Source organism: Oreochromis niloticus, linkage group LG5 (genome assembly GCF_001858045.2).
Source record: "Oreochromis niloticus isolate F11D_XX linkage group LG5, O_niloticus_UMD_NMBU, whole genome shotgun sequence".
NCBI classification, from domain to species: Eukaryota; Metazoa; Chordata; class Actinopteri; order Cichliformes; family Cichlidae; genus Oreochromis; species Oreochromis niloticus.
In genome coordinates, this window is record NC_031970.2 from 36,736,357 (window position 1) to 36,761,210 (window position 24,854).

Below are 24,854 nucleotides of genomic sequence, written 5' to 3' on the forward strand. Positions count from 1 at the left end.
AATACATTTCACTTCGGTCACAAAACAACAAAGGTGCCAAAGATTTTCTCCAAAACCTATTTTTTGTTGATTGTGTCGGTGGTATTAAAAACACAGCAGTGCTTTAGGAACAACAAAGCTAGTTCCTTCAGTGTTATATATTATTCATGAAGTAATATTCCTTGTATTATGAATTCCAGCCTTTATTTGAGGACAGTATTAAATCGCCACCTGTTCATATTAGCTTAGAAATGCGAGGAAAGACTATATAATGTGTTCTGACTTGTTTGTTGAAAAGCTTGTTTCATGTTTCCGCTCTTGTGGTCAAGGTGTTGAATCCTAAAAAGAAAGGCAAAAAGAAGAAATACATCAACTCAGGGACGGTAAGACTTGTCAGTGTGTCATGTCAGCAGCTGTCGCATGTTTCATGGGGATGACTCATAGCAGGAGTGATTTATCGGTCCAGTAAATGTATAATGTTTGCCGTTAGCCTGTCTGTAACCTCTCTTGGTTCTCTTGATATTTTTCCCCATTCCTCATTTCCCTTTCACTTTCTCCCAATCTTAAAGGTGACCCTGCTGTCTTTCAAAGTGGAGTCAGAGTATACATTTGTCGACTTCATCAGAGGAGGGTAAGAACTCAGTCAGTCATGTTTCATTAGGGTAGAGTCAAACATGCACAAATAATATTACACAAAGGTAGTACAAAGGGTGCAATGTGTTATAAACTTAGACTAAAGTGTTTACGCACTTTGCTTACATTCAGGTTTTCCAGTGAAAAAAATCAGCCCTCATTTGATTCTTGAGTCACAGTTTAGTGACTCTTCACAGCTTCTTTTATCCCCACTGCTCTGTTTGTCGAACCTGACATTTAGTTTGCCACTGCACGCAATATTGTTCAGTTAAAAGATAACCAAAATAGCAGATTTCACTAGAAAATGTCTGCCCCCGATTGATGAGAACTTGAGTTGTCACTGAAGATGACCTTGACTGATGTTATACTTTTTCTTACTTAAATCAATTATTCTAAACAAAAAAGACACCTTGCGCGACAAGCTGGGCATTCATGGCATAACATGAACATTCGTCCTGTTTCAACATGACTGTATACAAAGCAAGCTCCATAAAGACATGGATAAAGAACTGGGCCTGGAAGAACTCGACACCTTTGGGATGAATCAGAGCAAAGTGGATTCAGGCACTCTTGTCTGACCTCACAAATATGCTTCTGGAGAAATGGCCAAAAATTCCCATAAACCTCATGGAAAGCCTTCCCAAAAGACCTTTACTCAAGTTATACTCATATGTGTGTGAAGCCAGATGAGTGAATACTTTCAGCAATGTAGTGTATTTCTCATACATTTACTTAATAAAACTACGGGTAGATAATGTTTTGGGAAAAGGGGCATCAGTAACAATGCTGTGGTTATAAACCATAACATGTAAATAACTAACCCCCAACATGCCAGAAAAATGCAATATAACTCATTAAACTTAAATGGCAAAAAGCAGAGGGCATAACACAAGAAAGTCAGCTATGCTAACTTTTCTCAGCACAACTTAAACACAGCTGTTGTAACTAAATCTAAAGCAAAAGCTTAAGAAAATACACAGTAATTCAAAGAAAGTGCTTCACCCCTGTACTTCTAGTTGGTTTACTGACAACCACAGATTGCATCAGGCAGAGCAGACAAGTGTAGCTGATGAAGTCATATTGCATCAGCTCTAACGTTGACCAATATGAGCATGCTTTGAGTTGCATCAGCTGCGTCAGGGTCACACTCTGAACTTTTGATTTGTTAACTACGTAAGCTAATTAGCTGAAGTAACTAGCGTTTCACTCATAAAAACTGTGTGATATTAATACAATAAACGTGTTACATCAGGCAAGCAAATAGGCTGGAAGAAAGAAATTCCAAGGTAGTGCACTTTATTTGAACACTGATGTTTCTTAAACCATCAGTGAGACGTTTGCTGCTGCCTCACTGCTTTTGTTTTAGAGTTTTATATTGCTGAATTTGTTTTCTCATCAATCTGGACAGCTCATTTTTAAAAATTGTTTTTGTTGTGAAATGTAAGTTACAGAAAGCTGAAGAATTCAATGGGCAAAAACAATACTACATACATTAATAATTTTTAGATTTCAAAGACTTTAGATGTCTTACAATTTCTAAATGGCACCGGTGACCAGTATGTACGTTTCTCGGTCTGGCATGAAGAGCTGTAGATGTTCTACTATCTCAAAACGGAGTCCTCTCCACTGTGAATGATATCGATGTGCTCAATCTCCCACCAGGACACAACTCAACTTCACTGTAGCCATAGACTTCACAGCATCCAATGGTAAGACAGTGTTTCATCTTAATGCATGCAGGAAATGTCCACACACCTGTTCAGTGAGATTATTTTGCCCACAAAATATTTTGTTGTCGCTTTTTTACTTTAGTTAGACTCTTTTTGCCTTCTTTGGAAAAAAACCTATTTCAGTAGTTTTGTCACATTACACAATTATTTTTCTGTCTTGGTGGTGGTCTATATGTGGACACTATTTGTGCTATTATGTTCCAAAATGTCTATCATGCTGTCACCATCACACATCACATCACACAACCATAACACATATGCACAATATATACTTCTGTGTAAAGTATGGAAACTGGAATATGTCCAAAAAATAACATAATAGACCAGCTGAAGAATATAGCGCACAAGCTGATTGTCCATTAAAAATGACCTTCACATTGAGAGTTGCTTTTTGATTAGCCACTTAGGAGCATTTTTAAAAAGTCTGAACACCAAGTCCCTGTTATTCTACAGAGGTGCCTGCAAAGAAACACAATGACAGTCACCTATCAGCCAGACAGGAAAAAAACAAACTCCTAATTGCAAAGTCTTTAAGTTGAAAAATCCTCAAAGAAAGAAGCTCTGTTAAAGAAATAAGGAGAGATTAGCAATATTACACCTAATCTGGTTGTTCAAATACTTCATCAGTCCATCAGGCTAATGGGACTTACTAAGTTGAAGCAGCCAGATTATTGTTGTATTGTAATTAGTGTTTACAAGGCATGATTGATAGTGCTGATTGACAGCACAATTTGTCAGTTTTAGCACTGTTGCCAAACCATAAAAGGATCATTGGACTCCAAGCCAGGAGTTACCCCTGTGTTTGTGTGATTTTTTTTTTTTTTTTTTTTTAATTTCACATTCTCGTGGCAGCGTGCTCGGCGCTCGCTCAGATTTGAAGTTTAATTTTCTGCTGTAGAAAGAAGTTTTCTTCCCACTCAGAGTGTACAGCAGACACTAATGTTTTTGTCACTTATTACAGAATCAAACTCAGGGTAGAGCAGGGCGATATGACCCAAAATATTTATCACGATATACATTTGAAAATTTGCGATAACAATATAACTGACGATATAATTGACACTAGACAAAATACTTTACAACTCCACAACTTTATTAGTGCAAAAAAAACCCATCAGTGTATTTTCACTTAAACAAGCAGCTGTTTTTTATGTGCATTAAAGTTATATAAAAATGTAACAGTGCAAATGCAAATTCCTTGCTGACAGTTTAACCAAAAGGCATTTCCAGTGGAAACTGGCCGACATGTCCTCAGCATAACCATGTATAATATCCACAAAACTTAAAAAAAGATTATACACACACAATACGGTAATATTATGTTGAAGCACAGTACGTAACACACCGCGAGGCGCCTGCCTACGGTAGCTGTAATGTGCCGCCTCCGACAATCCATCAAGTGGTGCGGTTCGTAGCTTAGCAAAGTCATACTAAAGCATTTGACAGATTTTCAAGCACAGTGTACCACATAAAATCATTTCGAGGTCAGTAAGCACAACCAGAATTCATACATAAGGCGCTCGGGATTAAAAGAGGCACTGTCGATTTTCAGAAAAATCAAAGGATTGCCGTATTTTCCAAAAAAACATGGTAATAACTAGGGATGGGTATTGATAAGATTTTCACGATTCCGATTCCATTTTCGATTCTGTTTAACGATTCGATTCTTTATCGATTCTGTTTAAAAAAGGAGAACACTAAGGTCGATTAGCTTAGAACTGTTTTATATCTTCTCTTTGAACAAGATAGAAATTTAGGAGTAACATGGCCTTACAAACCCAACAGTGAGATCTTAAGAGATCCACAGCCTACGGCTCTTCAATGGGGTGTCACAGGGTCCCCGGGGAAAATTGTAAATGTAAAATAATAAAATAAATATTCTTCTGTAGCAATAACAAAGTATAACATAAATTATTCTGTAGCAATTACACAAGAATATCCAGTAATGTCCCTGCCTACAATTAAACACATTCACTTACCGAAAATCGGGGCAAATGGGTGCAAGCCTTTGACCACAAACTTAGTCACTGCTCGGTGACATTTGTCTATCCTGGCCTGAAAGGAGACGCTAACGGTAGACTGCAGCGAGAACTGCCAGCATGTGAGCCAGCCAGACTCTGTCTGTCTCATCATGGTCACCTAAATGCAGCGAACAGTAATGGCAGGTTTTGTAATAAGGCAGATCGCGCTAACATAATATTCACTGTTAGCTAATTATTTACCTGCCGTATTAACGGAGGGGACGTGCAAACGTTACCGCTGCTGCTGGGTTGAGATTCACGAGTCCGGGGCGGAATTAAAAACACGACATTCATTTAAGGTCATCGCGTGTTTTGTGAGCAAATGCTTTTGCATATTCGTAGTGTTTCCTCCTTTAAATGAAATATCTACTTTGCAAGTATTGCAAGTTGCCCTGTTGTCATCCGTTCTCGTAAAGTATAACCAAACTTTTGAGCGTTTGAGCCGCTTAGGCACCCTGCCAGGTAAATGACGCTCCGCAACGTGGTGACGTCATTCGAGGCGACTGGAATCGATAAGGGAATCGTTTGCAAAAATGGCAAACAATTCCAAGGAATTGAAACAGTGGGAACCGGTTCTCAACAAGAACCAGGTTTCGATACCCATCCCTAGTAATAACGACGGCCCGCTAGCATGCTCTACAAAAAATTGTACTTTGTTGTGTATCTGACGGACGAAAGCTAAACCAGTTCCACATCACTGAAGTTGCAGCATTTTTACAAACCAATTCTGGTTCATCCGTTTCATTCAATGATCCGCTTTCACCTTTCTCATTCTCCGTTGCCGCCATGCTTTTTCCGCCATGTGCGTATGAAAACAAAGGCACTACGCATGCGCGTTTTACCCATATTCTATCGCGATATTTCATTTTCTTATCATTGCCCAACATTATACCAGTTTTACCGTGAACGGTATGATATGGCCCAGCCCTAACTCAGGGTAATGTCAGTACTTCCAAGCTTTAAACACTGCATGGTCGTACTCTCTCTCGCACTCCATATTATCCATTGTTGATCTGCACACGTCTGTTGCTGCCACAACCGTTGCACGGTCGTACATCACTGTCATGAGACACTCTCACCAACAAAATCACAGTTTAGTAACGCAGTAACGCAGCATGCTTATGGGAAAGTAACAGTAATCTTATTACTTTTTTGCAATAGTAATCCCTTAATTTACTTGTTACTTGAAAAATGTAATCAGATTACAGTAACACGTTAACACGTTACTGCCTATCTCTGCTCAGCACAATTCAAAGCATGGAGTAAAGGATGCTGCCACAGCATATGTTCCCTGGAGTTACAAATCACACTTCTGTATCTGGCAGTCTGATGTACTTGGCTGGGTTTGACAGGTGCCTGGAGATTGACACTTGCTCTTGCTCTGCATTGTACCAAGTGTAATCAATAATTACATATTCCCCTTTACATAATTCGATTATATAATCTGCACCCCACATAATTATGGTGTGGGGTTGTTTTTCAGGAATAGATCTCAGCCCCTAGACAGAAGCTTAATGCTTCAGGGGATGGCCCCTTCCTCTTCCAATGTGACTGCGCATCAGTGCACAAAGTCCATAAAGTCATGGATCAGCAGGATTGGTGTGGATGAAAAACGTTGTTAACAAAAAGTTTTTATAGCTGCAAAAGGTGGGCAAACATTATATTAAGAATGGGATGTAGCTCAAGTTCATCTGCATGTGAAGTCATATGAGCAAATACTTTTGGCAATATAGTGTCTAATAGTTTTCTATTGAAATCAGTAAATGGCCATAATGTAAGTTTATGAACTAATACTTGATACCAGCAGACAAAATGCTATCAGCATTGAACTGCTTGCTATTAAACCAAAAGAAAAGAAACCTCTACAGCTTGCTGAGGACCTATTTTGCTTATTACATACTTTAACCTCCAACATCCAACCTTAAGTGGTCACCAGCAAACTACTTACAGTTAGGGTTGGGGTGCATTTTTGCCACATATTGAACAAGAGAAGAAATTACTGAAAGGTAGTTTTCAAATCAATTGTACATGCATTTTGGCTTTGTGGTTCTTTTGGGGATGTTATTCTTGACTGGTGCATTTTGAAACATTAGATTTCAAAACTAATTTTTCAATACTTTTGGTTATCTGTGGATAGATTTTGGTAACTTAGCTGGTGTAATCCCACTGCAAGGTTGTCTCTAGATCAGGGCTCTAGACTAACTTTTTGCCATGGGCGCACCGGTGCGCCTAACTCTAAAAATTTAGGCGTACCGGCACAAAAGTTAGGCGCACTCAAGTTTTTCAACCGCATCGCTTAACACCGCAGTTTTACATGTGCACTTTCTTTGGGGGGGAAGTCCATACAGACAATATTCATTTCTAAATTATTAACTAACAATCTTGTGCTTAAAGTGCTTTGGCAATATTGTAGTAAATGTTAAACTTAATCATCATCTTGGCTCCTCTGACGACCTGTTTGCTGCTGTCTGCTGCTGAAAGGCAGTGGGGAGAGGGGACACTTGGGCAGTGCATTTATTGCAGCATATAATGTGTTTTCTGGATACACTGTGCTTTTTCAGCATTCAGAGATTGATGGCACCGTGTCAGAGCTGGCTATGAATTTCAGACGGATCAGTCTTTAACTTAACAAAACGTTAGCAATAGTTCTTTTCATCTTTTCTTATTACCCACAGCTACATCCACTTCTGTCGGGCCTAGGCTGCTCACTAGGGCTGGGTATCATCACTGATTTCCATAATCCATTTGATTCCGGTTCTCAAAGTCCTGATTCGATTCAATTTAGCCTCAGACAGTCAGAAATATTATAATTCTGATCATTTATCAGTACTGATACATGTGAGACTTCATCAGAGTTGTGAACATCACAGCAGATGCCTTTGTGTCAAAGTAACTGAGAATAAAACACAGAAAAACATGAAGGAGATTTTCCTGGTCTGGCTTTTTATAGCAGATAACCTTAAAAATATTCTGCAATTTTGCATAATTTTAAGAAGTTTAAATTTCTTCAGTATTGAACAGCAGAAATTAGGCTTTCTTGTCCGACGTCATTTAAGTGAAAAAAAGAAAAAGAAAAGAAAAAGACAGCGGCCGACAGCGCTGTAAACAACGGTAGACTGATGGGTAATAAGCCAATGAATAATGCAGAAAACAGAGATTTGAGACGGGAAACTGTTCTTGAAGTACAGAGAGAGAGAGAGAGAGAGAGAGAGAGAGAGGGAGAGAGAGCTGTGCATGAAGTGTGATTTTTATCGTGGTGGAAGCAAAACAGCAAAAGTCAGAGCGAATTCATGACGACATTGATCAAATGTGAAGCGTAGTTTGCTGCTTCTTTTGCTGCTGGCTCGGCGAATTTTGGTTGGAGAGAGACAAAACCTGCAGCTCAGAATCAGCGCAAAAAAGACGGAAACACAGCGCCAACCCGACGCATCAGAATCGCTGAGCTCCGACAGCGTGTCCGTGTTCGGGCCGCCGGGTGAGAAAGCCGAGAAAGACAAAGCTGATCCTGATGCGTCGGGTCGCTCTGTGTTTACGTCTTTGTGTGGAATCCGTTAATGAACTGATATCGCTTTATTCAAGCTACTCACCTCTCTCTTCCACCTGCACTTTCAACTAGACCACGGCCAATAAGAGAGGTCCCGCCCCTGACTATCTCTGATTGGTTTAGTCCACAATAGGGGCATAATGTGTGTCTGTTGTTGACCACACGGAGAGTTGCAGAGATTTTTTTTTTTTTTTTGTTACCCGAAAATATTTGGTCGCACCGGTGCGACCAAATATTTTTTTTTTAGTCGCACCACTGAAAAATTTGGTCGCATTTGGAAGATTTATACTTCCCCAACCACAGAGATTTGAGTTTCATGAGAATTTTAATCTGGGAATTGCAGATAGCAGTGTGTCAGTCTTAATAATGTACAGAGAACCAGGGAACTTACTGGGAACCAGGAACAAATATTTTACAACCAGGAAAAGTTGTTTGTGGTTGTAAAATATTCTTTATATAACTATCTACTATTAAGCTATTAAATAGTACATAGTGGTCTTTTCTTTTCTTGTAATGGTTTTTCAGTTTCCCTTCTTTTTACTTTTTTTTCTACATAGCTTTACTGTGTTTTGCAAAGGTCACAAGTTGAGAATAACATGAGTGAAAATTATGATTTTTTTTTGCTTCATATGATGCGTTTCCTCTCTTACATATATGCATAACACTTGGACTTTTCTATTGGTCCAGTTCTCTATGTTTTTAAAGATAACTATTGTTTATGTATCTGATTATTTTGCACTTCTGCCTAGACCAATCAGTGTATACTTATATCACTCAATGTTCCTTTTGTGCTGGAAAGTACCTACCCTGGAGCAAAAATAAACATCTTAAAACTTTTATGAACTTAAATTAGTTCCAAGTTTCTGCATTATACGTGCACAAAAAAGGAGGCTATAGGAATTCAATAAGACTTTTATTGAAATACTTAAAATACTGGAGAAAAATACTGAGCAGGTTATCATTGAGCACAAATCTGCCAGCTCCTCCATAATCTCAAACTCATTTGTTACCCCATATGATAAGATGAATAACTGAGTCAGGGGCATCACAGCTCTCATTCAAATCAAAAGAGAAAAAGTCAAAGCTCCAGATTTGTTGCAGTTTTCTGCATCCATCTGGTTATAGTTTGGCTAGAGAGAGGTATTTTGTGGGAAACCCCAAAGCTGGATGCCTAAAGCTTGGTTAAATGGCAGTTTTGCTAGCAAAGGTTCAGATTTCTGCGCTGAATCAGTCAGGTTCTTGCATTTTTCTGCCACAAACTAAGCACATAGCTTTGAGTTAAAAAAAAAAATGGACCTTTTAAATTGAGTATACTGAAAGCTGTGGCCTTCAAAATAAAAGCAGCAACATTGTATTGTGATTTCCTACAAAATCTCCAACAACAATAAACCGTTCTCTGATAGTGAGTTTATCAAATAGTGTTTAGTGGCTAAAACAGGACAACACTGCTTAAAAACTTTCATGCTAGGTTGTGATCCGACAAATTAAAAAGACTGCATTCAGACATAAAGAACTGACAACATGTCAGACAGCAAAGAAACTACACAGATACGAATAAGAATGTGCCTTGAAATGTGATATCTTACCACGGCTCCATAATATCAATTCTACAAAACCACGTTTCGCAAAATTTAGTTGGTCTTTTTTTTGGAAAGCAAAAAAACAAAAACACCCCCCTCCCAACTGATTCCAGTAGTTATACAACATAGTGGTTACCTTCATCATGTCTGCATGTGTGTTTTTGCAAGTCTAATAAATGTGTAATTGCTTTTCTTCATTCTCTGATAAGAACATTCTCATGCTAATTTTGCTGCATGCTGGTGGGGATTTCTCTCTTTCTAGGTAACCCGTCCCAGCCGACATCGTTGCACTATATGAGTCCATACCAAATGAATGCATATGCCATGGCCCTGAAGGCTGTGGGAGAAATTATCCAGGACTATGACAGTGACAAACTCTTCCCTGCATATGGCTTTGGAGCTAAACTTCCCCCAGACGGCAAGATCTCCCACGCCTTTCCACTGGTGAGAGTCATGATTGAAACTGAGGGAGAGGCTATTTTAACTGTTAGTACTTGAGAATATTTACCGTAATTTATGGGCTATTTTTGTTAATGGTGGTGAAATCGTGAAAAGCGACCGACTCTGTGCAGTAGTTAATCAATTTACTCTTGGTCAGTCAAATGAATGGTGTCATTAATGGTGAGCTGATGTAGCACAAATTACAGTTAGGTCCATACATTTTTCCTTTTTTTCTCCCTTTTTTAACATTTCTTTTAGTTCTGCCACAGACAATAATAAAAAATAAATCCAACAATCAAGATGTGATTGAAGTCCAAACTTTCAGATTCACTTTAAGTATTGCATTAGTTTTTTAGGAATTAATTTAGGAATCACAGCTATTCCATCTGGTTCAGATTCACTGCCCATTTTCAAATACTCAAATATAACTGAGCAACTCATAAATAGCTTTAAAAAGGCCTGTTCTCTCTTCATTCGACAAATATAGTAGATAAAAGATCTTCCAAGTGCTGGACTTGGATTTAGTAGCTTTTCAATCAACCTCTCAATATGAGGTCCAAAGTTTTTTATTAGTCTGAAAATCAGAATAAATGGACAAGTCAATAATCTGGTACATTCTTAAAAAGAAGGAATGAAGGAAGGGCGCTCTAGTGAATGCAGTTTGAGTTACAAAGAAGACTATTACAGAAGAAACATTACATTTCGTTTCCCTCGAGGAAACCATGTATATAACAACATAATGCACTAGTACATCCTTGTGAATGTATGTACATGCACTTTGTACATACACTTGCACATGTTTGAACACCACCCAACCAAATTGACTGCTTGTAAATCTAAGGTGGATATATAAGTTTGAACTCGTCTTGTTCACTGTAGTTACTGTGAAACTCCAGTGTACGGATGCGTATATACTTTAGCTTTTAGTATTGCCTTTGAAAAACAAATGGGCATCACTTGATTAATGAAAATATATTCACTCAGCATTCCTTAAATATACATATAGGAACATGATTAATGCTGATTTCTCTAGTCAAAGTGATAAGTGCTTCATAATGTAATGGTTTATTCACTTGTCTCCACTCCACTTCACTTGTCTGTTTTATCAAGGTAGAAATATGTTGGAGATATTTTTTGTTGTCAACCTCGCAGGAATATTGTAATTAGACAAACAAGAAAATTCAAGTTACCAAAACGCTTGTCTAAATGAGTAAATCTTAGTAAAGTGAGTAACAACAGTTGAAAGCTGAGGAAAAACACAAATGTAAAAAATCAAGTTCACTAAATGTTTTGTGTTTTCTGGGCCTCTTCTTTTTTACATTGTAATCCACAAAAAATGATAAAACAAACAAAATGGGCCATGGTCCAATAATCTATGAAAGTAATTGTACATTGTTGACTGGATTATTCAAATAACACAACTGAAAAACCTCTGCAGGCAAAAGCAGTGCTTTTCTATTTTATTTGTACAATGACAGAAATAAAACAGTTTCATCAGAAAAACACTGCTGACAGTGTTTATATAGCCACATTACTTGTTTCAGATTTCAAACTTTGTTTACATCTTGATGGTCATGAATGAAAAACAAAACCCTGTTTTTCCTTCAAACATTCATATATCCTGTAGCACCAACAGACCTGCAGGGAAATGGTGAGACTTTAGTCAGTTTGCAATCTGATATTTCTAGTGATTTCATGACAACAATAGGATTTTTGGTTTAGAAAATGGATATTTATAAACATATACTATATTTTACGCAGCTAATGAGTGGATCCAGAGGTTGCATGACATAAAGGAAATGTTTTTTATACAGCAACTAAATGATAAATTAAGGTCTATTGGCCTTTCTGACTTAGGCACATTAAATATTGATATGTTATGTTAACCCATCTGCTGGTTAGACCACATGAACTCCAAGTATTTAGTTTGGTCTAAATGTTAAAACAGTTTACTCATTCTGACATGTCTATTCTCATTTTGCAGCACTCTGCACTTGGCAACAAGTGCTAAACTATTGGAACACAAAGTAATCCCTTAGACTGCTTCACTACAGTTAGATGTTGACTTGCAATATTATGTGAATAGTTTTTTCTGTTTTCATGGAACAACAGAAACTAAAGTTAAACATCTGCTTCTTCAAGTTAACCATATTCATAAAACTTAATTTGACTTCACACCTGTTTTTTAACTTTTTTTTATCGTCACCCATTGTAGGAGAAATTAAGATAAGCCAGCATGGGAGAAATCTGCTCTCTCTTTCTAGTCCCTGTCAGGACTCTTGCTGCAGCATTTTGGATTAACTGAAGGTTTTTCGGGGAGTTTTTAGGACTTCCTGATAATAATAAATTACAGTAGTCCAGCTTTGAAGCAATAAATGCATGAACTAGTTTTTCAGCGTCACTCTGAGACAGGATATTTCTAATTTTAGAGATGTTGCGCAAATGTAAACAGAATTGGTCCTAGCACTGAACCCTGTTGAATTCCATAATTGACCTTAGTGTGTGAAGAGGACTCTCCATTTACATGAACAAACTGGAGTCTATTAGATAGATATGATACAAACCACTGCAGTACAGTACCTGTAATACCTACAGCATGTTCTAATCGCTCTAATAGGATATTATGGTCAACAGTATCGAACGCAGCACTGAGGTCTAGCAGGACAAGCACAGAGATGAGTCCACTGTCAGAGGCCATAAGAAGATCATTTGTAACCTTCACTAAAGCTGTTTCTGTGCTGTGATGAGCTCTGAAACCTGACTGAAACTCTTCAAATAAGCCATTCCTCTGCAGATGATCTGTTAGCTGTTTGACAACTACTCTTTCAAGGATGTTTGATATGAAAGGAAGGTTGGAGATTGGCCTATAATTAGCTAAGACAGCTGGGTCTAGAGATGGCTTTTTAAGTAAAGGTTTAACTACAGCCACCTTGAAGGCCTGTGGTACATAGCTGATTATCTGTGGAGGTTCTCAGCCATACAGGCCATCTTAGTCTAAGGAATGAGTTCACCTGAAACCTTGGCTGATTGTGACCTACAGCCGTTTTCACACCTTGGCTCATGTGATTAGGTAGAGGATCAATAGGGGGTCCATGTCCCTCTTGGGGGACACTCCCATAGGGCTTAAATCTGGGACTCTCCACCATTTGACCTTAGAGCTGAAGAAGTTTCGGATGAGAGGTGAAACGTCTTCAAGCTGCTTAAAGAAGTCCAGACGCTTTTCGTTCTAAGCTCCTTACACTATATAGGCGATTATTAGAGATAGGTTGATCATATTTGATATTGAAGCATTCATTAATGGCAGGCCCTCTTTGAGCAGTTTTGTAGGAATGGGGTCTAAAAGACACGTTGATGGTTTGGAGAAGGTAATCAATGAAGTCAACTCAGAAAGATCAATTGATGAAAAAGAGTCTAACTTAACATCGATGGTACTAAAAGTAGCTGTAGATAATATTACATCTGTGGGATGATTATTGGTAATTTTTTCTCTAATGATAAAAATTTTATTTGTGAAGAAGTTCATGAAGTCATTACTAGTTAACGTTAAAGGGATGGTTGGCTCAGTAGAGCTCTGACTGTTTGTCAGCCTGGCTACAGTGCTGAAGAGAAACCTGGGGTTGTTCTTATTTTCTTCAATCAGTGACGAATAGTAAGATGTTCTGGCTTTGCGGAGGGCTTTCTTATAAAGCAGCAAACTATTTCTCCAGGCTAAATGATGATCCTCTAAATTTGTGACACGCCATTTCCTCTCCAGCGTACGAGTTATCTGCTTTAGGCTACGTGTTTGAGAATTATACCACGGAGTCTGGTACTTCTGATTTGAGGCCTTAGTTTTCACAGGAGCTACAGTATCCAGAGTCGTACGTAGTGAGGAGGTAAAATTATTAACAAGATAATCGACCTCTGTTGGAGTAGCGTTCAGATAGCTGCTCTGCTCTGTGTTGGTACAGGGCATTGAAGATGATAACAGTGGGTGGATTATATTCTTAAACTTAGTTACAGCACTTTCAGAAAGACATCTACTGTGATAAAGTCTACTCTCCACTGCTGTGTAATCAATTATTGTAAATGTAAATGTTATCAGGAAATGATCAGACAGCAGAGGGTTTTCAGGAAACACTGTTAAATGTTCAGTTTCTATGCCATACGTTAAAACAAGATCTAGAGTGTGATTAAAGTGGTGGGTGGGTTCTTTTACATTTTGAGAGAAGCCAATTGAGTCTAATAACAGATTAAATGCGATGTTGAGGCTGTCATTTTTAGCATCTACATGGATGTTAAAATCACCCACAATAATTATTTTATCTGAGCTGAGCACTAAATCAGATAAAAAGTCTGAGAAATCAGAGAGAAACTCTGTGTAAGGCCCAGGTGGACGATAGATGATAACAAGTAAGACTGGTTTCTGAGTTTTACAGCTGGGGTGGACGAGGCTAAGCATCAGGCTTTCAAATGAATTAAAAGTCTGTCTTGGTCTTTCGTTAATTAATAGACTGGTGTGAAAAATTGCTGCCACACCGCCCCCTCGGCCTGTGCTTCGAGATTTCTGGTAGTTAGAATGACTCGGGGGTGTTGATTCATTTAAACTAACATACTCATCCTGCTGCAACCAGGTTTCTGTAAGGCAGAGTAAATCGATTTGTTGATCAATTATTAAGTCATGTACTAACAGAGACTTGGAGGAGAGAGACCTAATATTTAATAATCCACATTTCACTGTTTTACTCTTTGGTTCAGATGTGGATACTGTATTGTTCTTTCTTTGTGATTTTTTATGTTTAAGTTGTTTATTGCTGGTTTTTAGTTTGTTTTTGGTCTGTTTGGGAGCTGACACAGTCTCAGTGGAGATGGGTTTTTGGGGGGGTAGCAGGAGGAGAGAAGCTGCAGAGAGGCGTGTAAGACTGCAACTCTGCTTCCTGGTCCCAACTCTGGATAGTCAAGTTTTAGGGGCTTTAAAAAATTTAGCCTGATTTCTCCATCCAAAGTGGGATGGATGCTGTCTCTCCTAACAAGACCAGGTTTCCCCAAGAAGGTTACCCAATTATCGATAAAGCCCACAATGTAGGGAGCTAATTACTGACACTTGTTTCTATAATTTTGTACTTTTTGTCACGACACATAATAGTCATCTATGGTCACTACTTGTCACGGCCATAGACTGACCAGTAAATTAACTGCTTCAGCTGTCTTTTCACCGTAACATTATAATACAGCATCAACTTTACTGTAGATCCTGTGCCACTTTCTTTCCATCTCATGCTCAACTTTTCCTTAGCTAATGAACGACAGCCAGAGAAAGCTGAACTTCTCTTGAGGCAGTGAGTCATCCCAACCCGGAGTGGATACTCCATTCCTTTTTGACTGAAAATCAAATTCTCATTCCAGCCATACACACTAATACTGCAAGTTGGTGATCATTCTCAGTGGAGCTAAGATTATTCAAAAACCAAATATGTGATGTCTTTGTGATAGTTATAACAAACTAAAATATCTCTGATCAAGAAACTAAATTGCAGTTTAAACTGAAAATTCTGATTCAACAAAATGAGGGGCGCACTGACAGTGTTGAGAGTAATCATACTAGTACTAATATAAGTGTGTTTGATTTTATGAGCTGTCAAATCGGCATGCTTTCTGAAGTCTGGACCCACACTGCCATCTCAGGATATCCAGAGGACATTTCATAAAGTTATTTATCATCATTTATAATCATTCATTAACAGTTCTAATTAGCATTCAAATTAACATTTAAATTAGTAAGATAGTGTACCTGGTGAGCTCAAATTATCCCTCACAATGCATGAAACATCATGCAGAAATATAATCTGGAACAACTTGTTCAGTCAATGGAAAGAGGACTTGTATAATTCTCCAGTTATAAGCATTGTGGAGTAGTCTTGTGAAGTGGATGACTGAAGCAGAGAGAAGGAACAAAAGGTAGGAGGGTAAAAAACACAGTGAATCACACTGAGAGAAAAGTTCATGTGTTTGATGCTTTGGGAGTGATGGAAAAAGAACAGAGTAAACAGACAGGCAGCTACAGTGAATGACATTTTACAGAAGCACAGCTCAGCATTGTCCGCCAACAGGATGGCAATGCTAACAGTCTGAAAGGCAGAGAAAGGAAAAAAAACAATCACGTGTGCTATGATTCCAGAAAGTGGTCTCCTAGTTTAGAAGAAATTCAGAGCAAAGTGGGTAGGAGGTAAACATGGAAAAAGGGGAGTCTTATTGTTGGTGCTGTTCTAAGGCTGCAGGCAAAGATTAGTAGGAGGGTTTAAGAAAACCATATTATTACCAGATCTTTTTATATAGGAGTAAATATCCCAGTGACATGCCTCAGGTCTTTCATTAGTGCACTGGAAATATTTCTTACTCAAGTTTTTTCTGACCTGAAACTGTGAAGTTTTGTCAAGTCCCAAGATCCCCTTGGCTCTCTCCCAGTCAGAAGTCAGAGGTGTGCGAGTGAGTATCAGCACACTTTGCATAACTTTCTCTCATTTCCAGGTGAGCAGCCATTCAATCAGCTTTCCCAATTAGAGTTCACCTCAGCGTGACAAATCCCAGACCCACGCCACACTGAGGCAACTCTAATTAAACATCTATTATTTAAAGTTTGTTGGGCTATCGTCAACTGTTAAGTTTTAGCATTTGGTCTTATAAAATATGACTTATGTAGCACAGATCATTGGGTCGGTTACTGAAAAGCAAGTCAATGGGATTTCTTAAAAACATTTTTTTAAACTGACTGTTCCTTAAACAGGATAATATTTGGTTATTTAAAGTGCAACCAATGAGTAGAATCTGAAACTGTGAGCAGCGACCCAGGTGTCTTTCACAAGGACACTGCATCACAGGATCAGACCATCAACCCCAAGCTAATGGCCAAAATGAAAGAGCATTACAGTAAACCCAAAATATAGCAAACTAAGTAAAACTGGGTTCTGATGTAGAACAATTGTATGTATTAAAGCCATTTAATTTATAGATATAAATTGAAATTTAATTCAAGAATTTAAAAGAAATCATTTAAAAATAGCCCAAATTGGGATAAATGAAGTATTTCTTATTCTTATCAGTATGAGCTATAGCTATAATGGACCTCATAGTGGTCCTCTACCCACTGTCAGCCAGCCAGTTTTCTTACCTGCATGATCCTATATCTAGAAACAAGCGGTTTATCGTTGAAAGGCTTACATATAGTAATGTACTTTACACTAGTTTTATAGCTAATCTGTTTCCAGTGTTAAATGTTGTGTCTTTGAGTTGGATCCATTATGTTATTGGATCATAATCACTGACTCACTTATATGTCTTAATGTTGCAGCTGGGGATGATTTAAATGTCTTTTATTCTGCTGGATATCTTTAGCTATAGTAATAAATGATCATATGTTAGTAGATTTATGTTAAAATCTGCAAAATAACAAGTATAATATGAACAGTCCCAGACAAAATGCAGTGGAGTAGGAGTTAAAACTATAATAAAAAGTTATGTTAGAGCTTAATTAACACAATCTTCAGAAACAGTTTTAGATCCTTTAAAGAAAACTATATTATTAAACAGAAACTTCAGTCTCAGTGGAAATAATTAAAAAGTATAGTCTTGGGGACTGATAGCAGAACGCCTCAGAGCTTTGAAAAGAAAGAGATGATTAGCTGTAAGTAACTACTACATCAGGTCACTGCAAAGGAAATGTCAGCATACGGTGTTTCAATAATGTGCCACTAACACTTGAGTATCTACAAATGCTGAATGAGGATAAAATGAGTTGTATACAGTCTGAATGATTGCAGGTTTTTTTATACTAACTGGATAGAGGTCTGTATTCATGTTGGATAATTCCACTCTATTCGGCTTAGGAAGTTTCCCTGCAGTGTCAATATGAATAATATTATACAAGGAGAATTTCAGCCATAACAGAGCACCAAGGACCTCTGCATTGGTAAACAAACACTTAAAATGCACCAAAATAAAATCATAATAAAAATTCAGTGTGTAGCAGGAAAGCAAAAACATATTCTTGTATTCTTTAATCACCTACTGAATTATTCCTAGTAACTAATAACTTTCATACTTTATATACCTCTTGCATGTCCTCTGAGGAACTGTACAGGGTGCATAACATATAGATATTCATATAGAATCTGCCATTCATCACAGGGTCAGTAAGTCGGTTTGTGAAGATGGGATGATAATAATATTCTGACCAAGGAGATTTTGTTTTTCAGACAGGAGTAGAGATCAGGAAGAGGTAAATTAATTTTACTGGGTTAAAATGTTTGTGTGAATAAATGTGGGGTGCACAGTGATGAACTGAGAATTTACAAAAGTAAAAGTAATACATAGGAACAAAAGCAAAACTGAGGACACGTTTTCTCTATGATTTGTTTGAAATAACAGGCGCAAGATGCCATTTGGTCTCATTCTTCAACTTAAGATATGTGATATTTCTGATTTCTGTCTTTTCACCAAAGAAGATAAAAACAATTCTCACAGGTCTGGTATGCTTGTCTTAATGATTTACTTTAAAATGTAGCTTATATGTTGCTTATTTTAACATGACTTGTTTTAGATATGTAAGCAGCGTGGTTAATATCAAAGCTGACCCATCTCTGGTCTCTAAAGAATCATTTCAGGCTGGAAGAACACCTAGAAATTAAACCAGGTTGCGTAAAGTGGCATTAGTGATCTTCCAGCTGAATACACAGTGCATGGAAGAAAATCCTACCTTCAAAGGATTCAACTGACCTGAACAATTAAGCTTAGTGTGTCTTAATTAGCTACTTTCTTTCATTGTTAAATTTATGAATAAAGGCACAACCAAAATCCATCAAGAGTATTTGTCTCACTTAGTAGTATGTCCCAGAAACTGGTGCTATCAAAACACTACGTTTGCTTTGAAGGGGAGGTAGGGGACTTTGTTCTAGGATGTTTTTATATTACCATGGGCCCAACTCAGTAAAATACCAGTTATTGTGAAGCTTTCTTTGGTGTTTCATAGCAACATTAGCTGCGAATTGTGCAGCTAGACACACTACAAAACACAGGAAGTTTATGGTCAAAGAGGTACACAGTCAAACCCTCAAGTTTAAAGGTTTCTACATATTATCAATCTTGTGAGCTATCAAGTGTTAACTGTGAGAGGGTATATATAATAAACCTGATAATACTAAGTCATGAACTTATGACATAGCTGCCGTTCCTCTGCATTTGCTTTCATGCTATATCCTCCTTGACTTGGTCATGATAATGTCTTGAGGATGCATGATACGAACAAGCTGCTGCTCCTAAATCTCAAGTAGATTTTGTGGTCATAGCAACAGTCATTGAACTGCAGCCAAGTTGTAGAAACATGACTTCCACTGATCATCTGATTGATGATCAGTAGAAACAAAGCCTGTGAATCCTTATGTAGACTTTCTAGATGCAGCGTAATTCATATTCTTTCAGGTCATATATCAGGTCTTTGTGCCTGATATATATATATATATATATATATATATTGATTATTGGTTGCTTCTCAAGCTATAGTGTATGGTGAACAATAGCTATATACATCAGCAGTATATAAACATAGATGATTAGCTTTTTAGGAGACCATACAGATGAATTTGCCAGTTAAACCAGTAGAAAAGTATTCTACTTTATCCCCCTGGGGTTAGAGTGCTATAAAATTTAAATATAAGGACGTAAAGGTAAGTTAGGTCACAGACAGAGAGTGGAGCTCAGTATTGCAGGATTTCTAGTGGTAGGTCAAAGCATTATTGAACGTTGGCGTCAGTATGAATGTTCCCTCACAAAGTGAATTTTCTTCTCTGCAGAACTTTAACACCGAGAACCCAAACTGTGTTGGGATTGAAGGTGTACTAGAGGCTTACTTTCAGAGCCTGCGAACTGTTCAGCTGTATGGTCCAACCAACTTTGCTCCTGTCATCAACCAAGTGGCTCGGTGAGAGACAAAGTTTTACTCACACACTCTATCGTTGTAAGACAGAAATATCTTCTCATGCAGGAATGCAGGAATATGTACCTTTTACATTCAAACTCACCTAAAGGGTCCATAATAACTTCATATTCAAGTCAATTAAGTTTTATTTATAGCCAAGTCACAACAGTCACCTCGAGGCACTTTATATGAGTATATATATCTTAGTAAGATAAAGATCCTACAATAACAGAGAGAAAACCCCAACAATCAATACTCCATAGTCAACTGTTAGTGGTATTATAACTAAGTGGACGTGATTGGAAATGACAGTAATTCAGCCATGAAGTGGAAGGCCACACAGCGGGGGTCAGTGGATGCTGAGGCACTCACTTTCTGCAGAGCCAATTGGTACAGACCTCTAAACTTCATGTGTCTCCATGGAATGGGTTTCCATGGCCAAGCAGCTTCATCCGAGCCTTACATCACCAAGGGCAATGAAAAGTGTTGGATGCAGTGGTGTTAAGTACACCGCCACTGGACTCTAGAGCAGTGGAGATGTGTTCTCTGGAGTGACGAATCCCGCTTCTCTGTGTGGCAATCTGAAGGTATCAGCTGCATGCTAGTTTTGCTAAGTTTTCATGCTTTGTGGTTATGACTTCTCAGCTGCTCAGCAGATTAACTGTAGTTCTATCTATTGTAGATCCCTCACTTTTGTCTCCAGCCTGCTGACCACAGGGAAAGGACACATCTTTCTGTTGCCTGTTGTCACTGCTCCAATATTTCTTTTACAATTTCTTTAAGTTCTTTTAATTTTAGTTGGATAAGTTTATATATTAGTTTATTTACAAATCTTAATAGTTTTCATAAAGAGACAAGAACAATGTTATAGAGCTATTTCTGACAGGTACTTGGATCTGTGATAAACAACAACCCAAATGCTGATTATTAACTAAATCCTATACTTATATACAAGTAGTAATACTACAGTGTATGTACATTCTATAATAATAAACTTTTACTGAAGTAAAAAAACAAATGTTTTGAATTAAAATATACTTCAAACTCTATATAAATATTTAGTCCTTCACTAGCTGGGCACACATCCTCATTTTAGGTTTGACAGTGTTTTAGTAGGTAAAGGTGAATGCTTGGACATGAATTGAGCTGCGGTTTGGGGAAGGCCTCAAAGGGGACTGGCAACAGCTCCCAGGCCTGGCAGATCTCCGTGTACTAAATAGGAGTGAAGAAGTTAAAGAACTGAGAACAAGGAGTGAGGGTGGGGCACATAAACGAGAATGAACAGCTTGCAGAACTGGGGGAACCTATATAGATGACAACCGGAAGGAGCGTGTTTGGAGGCGTGGTCCCGCTCCTGAAATTCCGATACATAATCTCCAATTAAAGTGTACAGCACAGCTGGAACTAATTCACTGTAGCTAAATCAAACCATAATGTATTAGTTAACTTATATTTTATATTAATCAAATTCTGCCTTATAGGATTAGAGCTTTAAATGGAGTTCATAGTGAAATATTTGCCTTTGTATAGTTTATCTTTTGATGAATAAATTTAAAAAAATTGCTATTAAAGAGTGAAAGATTTGTGCTACATGTAAGTAACTTGTTTACCAATTTAACTATAGCTGTAATTTCTACTGCTCATTGATGGATGTACCGATTTATCACCGGCTTCACTTTGATACAAAAAAAAAATCTTAAAAGCTGAAGAATTCCCATCCATGGTATGTGCAGTTACGTGTGTTTGTCTCTGAGCAACAGACTAAGCAACTTTATGCTGGCAGGTTTAAATGTCTGTATTTTGACTAAAGTTATAATTGCTAGATCCCAATGCACACTTCCATTCCTGATCCACATTATGCTTTTCTCTTATTTTGAGAAATAAATAGTTGGTTCTTATTATCAGTGGAAGAGCTTCCAATATGGAAATTTAGAATCTTTATAGAGGGTTTTTACGTCCACATGAGAGATAACTCAAATAAGTGAAAATAGATTAGGACTCACATTAGGACACAGATGACATCAGGAGTAGTGGGACTTGTCAGACTTAGTGAGCCGTGATGAATCGATTTCATCAGCTGGCAGAGGAGTACCTGAGTGGATAATGTAATTTGAGGAAAGAAGTTTTGCTCATCTGGATGTTTCCCATTGTATCTTAATAACTGGCTACATTAATAAACTCCACACAGTAGTTACATTAATTTAATTTATTTGTGTGTATTTTGTGAAACTCAAATAAATTTTTGTCCTTTTGATGCCTAAACATAACTGTAAGAAAGTGAAAATGAAAAGTGACTTTAAAGAAGGATAAAATGAAAGTAAACACTGTATTTATAGCAACAAAGTCAAAAAAACAAACAAACACCAGAAGCTAAAACAATAATGGCACTACATGGGCATTTTTGGCAGTTACGTGATAGCAATACCAGCAAGCAGAAAAAAATAAAAATTAAGAAAAAAATATACATGCATTAAATGTTTTTCCTTCAGTGGGAAATTGTGTTTTGCATGCACACTATACAGACAAAAGTCAAATCATCTTAAATTCAGCTGTTTTCAGTTGCATTACCACAGGTATAGATTATAATAGAATATAATAGAATAGCCCTTTATTGCCATTATACATGAACAACAAAATTATAGGTGCTCCACACCAAATGTGCAGGACATCAGGAATAAATAACAAACAGAAGAGATATATACATTCAAGAGGAAATATACAAACTAGAGGAATATGTACAAAACAAGAGAAAGGCACACACTGGAGAGCAAAGTGCTTGGAAGGACTTGGTCTGAGTATAGAGCCTGTATGTGAGGGGCCTGAGTGATGAGGGTTACTCAGACCATGGCTCAGATTGGTGAGGTGGGTGGGCAGGGATGGGGTGTGGGGGGATAAATTCAAGCGCCAAACATTTGTGAAAGAACAGATTGCTCCAAAGAACTCACAGAATTTTTGCATGGTACCTTAATGAAATGCCAACTCTGCAACACATTGTAAAATGTGTTCCCTCCTAGATATTCCATGATCATCTGTACATGTAAGTGGCATTATTGGAAAGTGGAAGCATTTACCAACCACAAACTGGTAAACCACAAAGTGTTGCAAATTGACATTAGTATTAGCATAAAAACTGTGACCAGGAGCTTCATGGCGTAAATATTCATGTCTGAGTAGATTCATGTCTGTAGATACAATATGTAGGTGGCCTAGTACTTGTGTTCATATACTGCACTATTTTGGGGAAAGAATTAAGACTTTTATTTTGTCTTTCCATTTAACCGTTAATACAGTTTTCTCATGAAGTATTTAAGGCCTATGTGTCAGACACTAAGTGATTTTTATTATTTTTCAACATGCTCTGAACAACTGCGTATCCAAATTATCCTCCCGCTTAATCCTGCATAATAGTCTACCAGCTCATTTAGGAACAAATTGGATTTTAAAACTTTTCTACAGCAAAACTACAGTTTTTAATGGATTGTGGTTGCTTATTGCCCACTATTGTATTTTTAGTCCTCATATAAAGCAATCATATCCTGTCCCAGTTAAGTGTGATTGTGGTTGCATAATCAAATGAGTATAGCAGTACGGTTAAGCTGTGAGATTCAAAACTGCCAACCGTTTAGAAAAAGAACAGAAAATACATTCTCTCTTTTTATCTCACTTCCTGTACTCACACGTTCTTTCTTCATTTGCACATTTTCTTTGATGCATTTTTTTACTTCTGTCTTCTCCATTTGTTCTTTGTCTTCCTCACTCTCCCATCTGTTTCCCTTTCTTTTTACTGCTATCTATTATTTACTGCAGTTCAAAAGAATCACTGTGCTCTTTTTCCTCCCTTTCTAGTGCTTGCTCATACTGCTCCTCCTCTGTGTCCTCATCTTCTATCACCTCTTCACCCACTTCTTCTTCATTGTTATCTATGTGGGAGGTTAAGAATAGTGATGAAGACAGAGAGCAGAGGAGGAGGAACATTAATGGTGTAATCCATATGTACATAACTACTTATAGTCACACACAGCTGCTCTTATTAGAACAACAGTGTTATTATTGCAGGCAATGAATGATACGCTAAACATGAGGGGTTTTTTTAAAAATTTTATTCAGCTAAGTGGTATATATTAAAGGGTGAAATAAAGTTATATAAACTGCTTTGGAAGAAACATTTGCCTTGCTCTCTATAACTCCTTAGTTTAAAAGGGGAAGGAACAGCTAGTGACTGAATAGACAGATGGAAGGACGGATTAGTGGATTAATCGATTTATGGATGGACATGCAGAGGGACTGCTCCGACGGTGACTGACACCAGGACTACATCCATCGCTGCAATGAAGGCTGCCTGCTTCTCCGCCTGGGTCAGCTAAGGCCAGGTTTCAACCAGGCCAGGTCAATCCCTGCTCAAAGGAGGAATGTCAGTAGGCCCCAGCCTGTTCCTGCACCCTTCAAGAGGCTGTTTGACCCAGGGGTTAGGTATGGTATGGTATTTCGTCTGGCAGCTCCCCAAATGACTTAGTCCTCTGAGTATCCTTTAAATCCACTCACACTGAGCATCCTGTGAACCCCAAGCTGGTAAGCCCTAAGCAATCTGAACTGGCCAGCTCAGAGACTTTGTTCCTGGTTTCTGCACTGGCAGAGTGGTTTTAATATCTTGAGTCTGAGGTGATGCTGCTAGATGCGGAGCCATTGTGTCCAGTGTGCCACAGCCCCAGCCCAAGGTGCCTGTGTGCCCTGCGTATCCCTAGCGTCTAGTGTCTTCAGAGGGTCCCAAGCTGCCTGAGTCTGAGCTTGAGCCAAAGTGTCCCAAGCTGCTTGAGCCATTAGATCTTTTTTTACCCAAGATGGCCTCCCTTTATCTTTGGTCTACGGACTTATTTTGTTTTCATCGCCTTTGCTCCATCTCAGCCTCCAGCCAGGCCTCTAGAGGGATACTGCCTTCACAGTTGGCCTTCTTGAGCTTGTGCTTGGCCACTCCTCAGC

At 38.1% G+C, this 24,854-nt stretch overlaps 1 protein-coding gene across 7 annotated transcripts in view; it reads left to right on the forward strand.

Annotated features, from left to right (window-relative positions):
• LOC100712465 (copine-9) overlaps positions 1-24,854 on the forward strand; it is a 223,350-nt gene that overhangs the window by 156,704 nt on the left and 41,792 nt on the right. For 6 of the 7 annotated variants that reach the window (XM_025907540.1, XM_019358580.2, XM_025907539.1 and 3 more), the window contains 5 exons: positions 309-362; positions 549-610; positions 2,275-2,321; positions 9,750-9,931; positions 19,753-19,880. In XM_025907540.1, the coding sequence (XP_025763325.1) occupies positions 309-362; positions 549-610; positions 2,275-2,321; positions 9,750-9,931; positions 19,753-19,880 (473 nt within the window). Of the gene's footprint in view, positions 1-308; positions 363-548; positions 611-2,274; positions 2,322-9,749; positions 9,932-19,752; positions 19,881-20,189; positions 20,538-24,854 lie in introns of those variants that run through there. The other variant, XM_025907541.1, reaches the window with a different exon arrangement.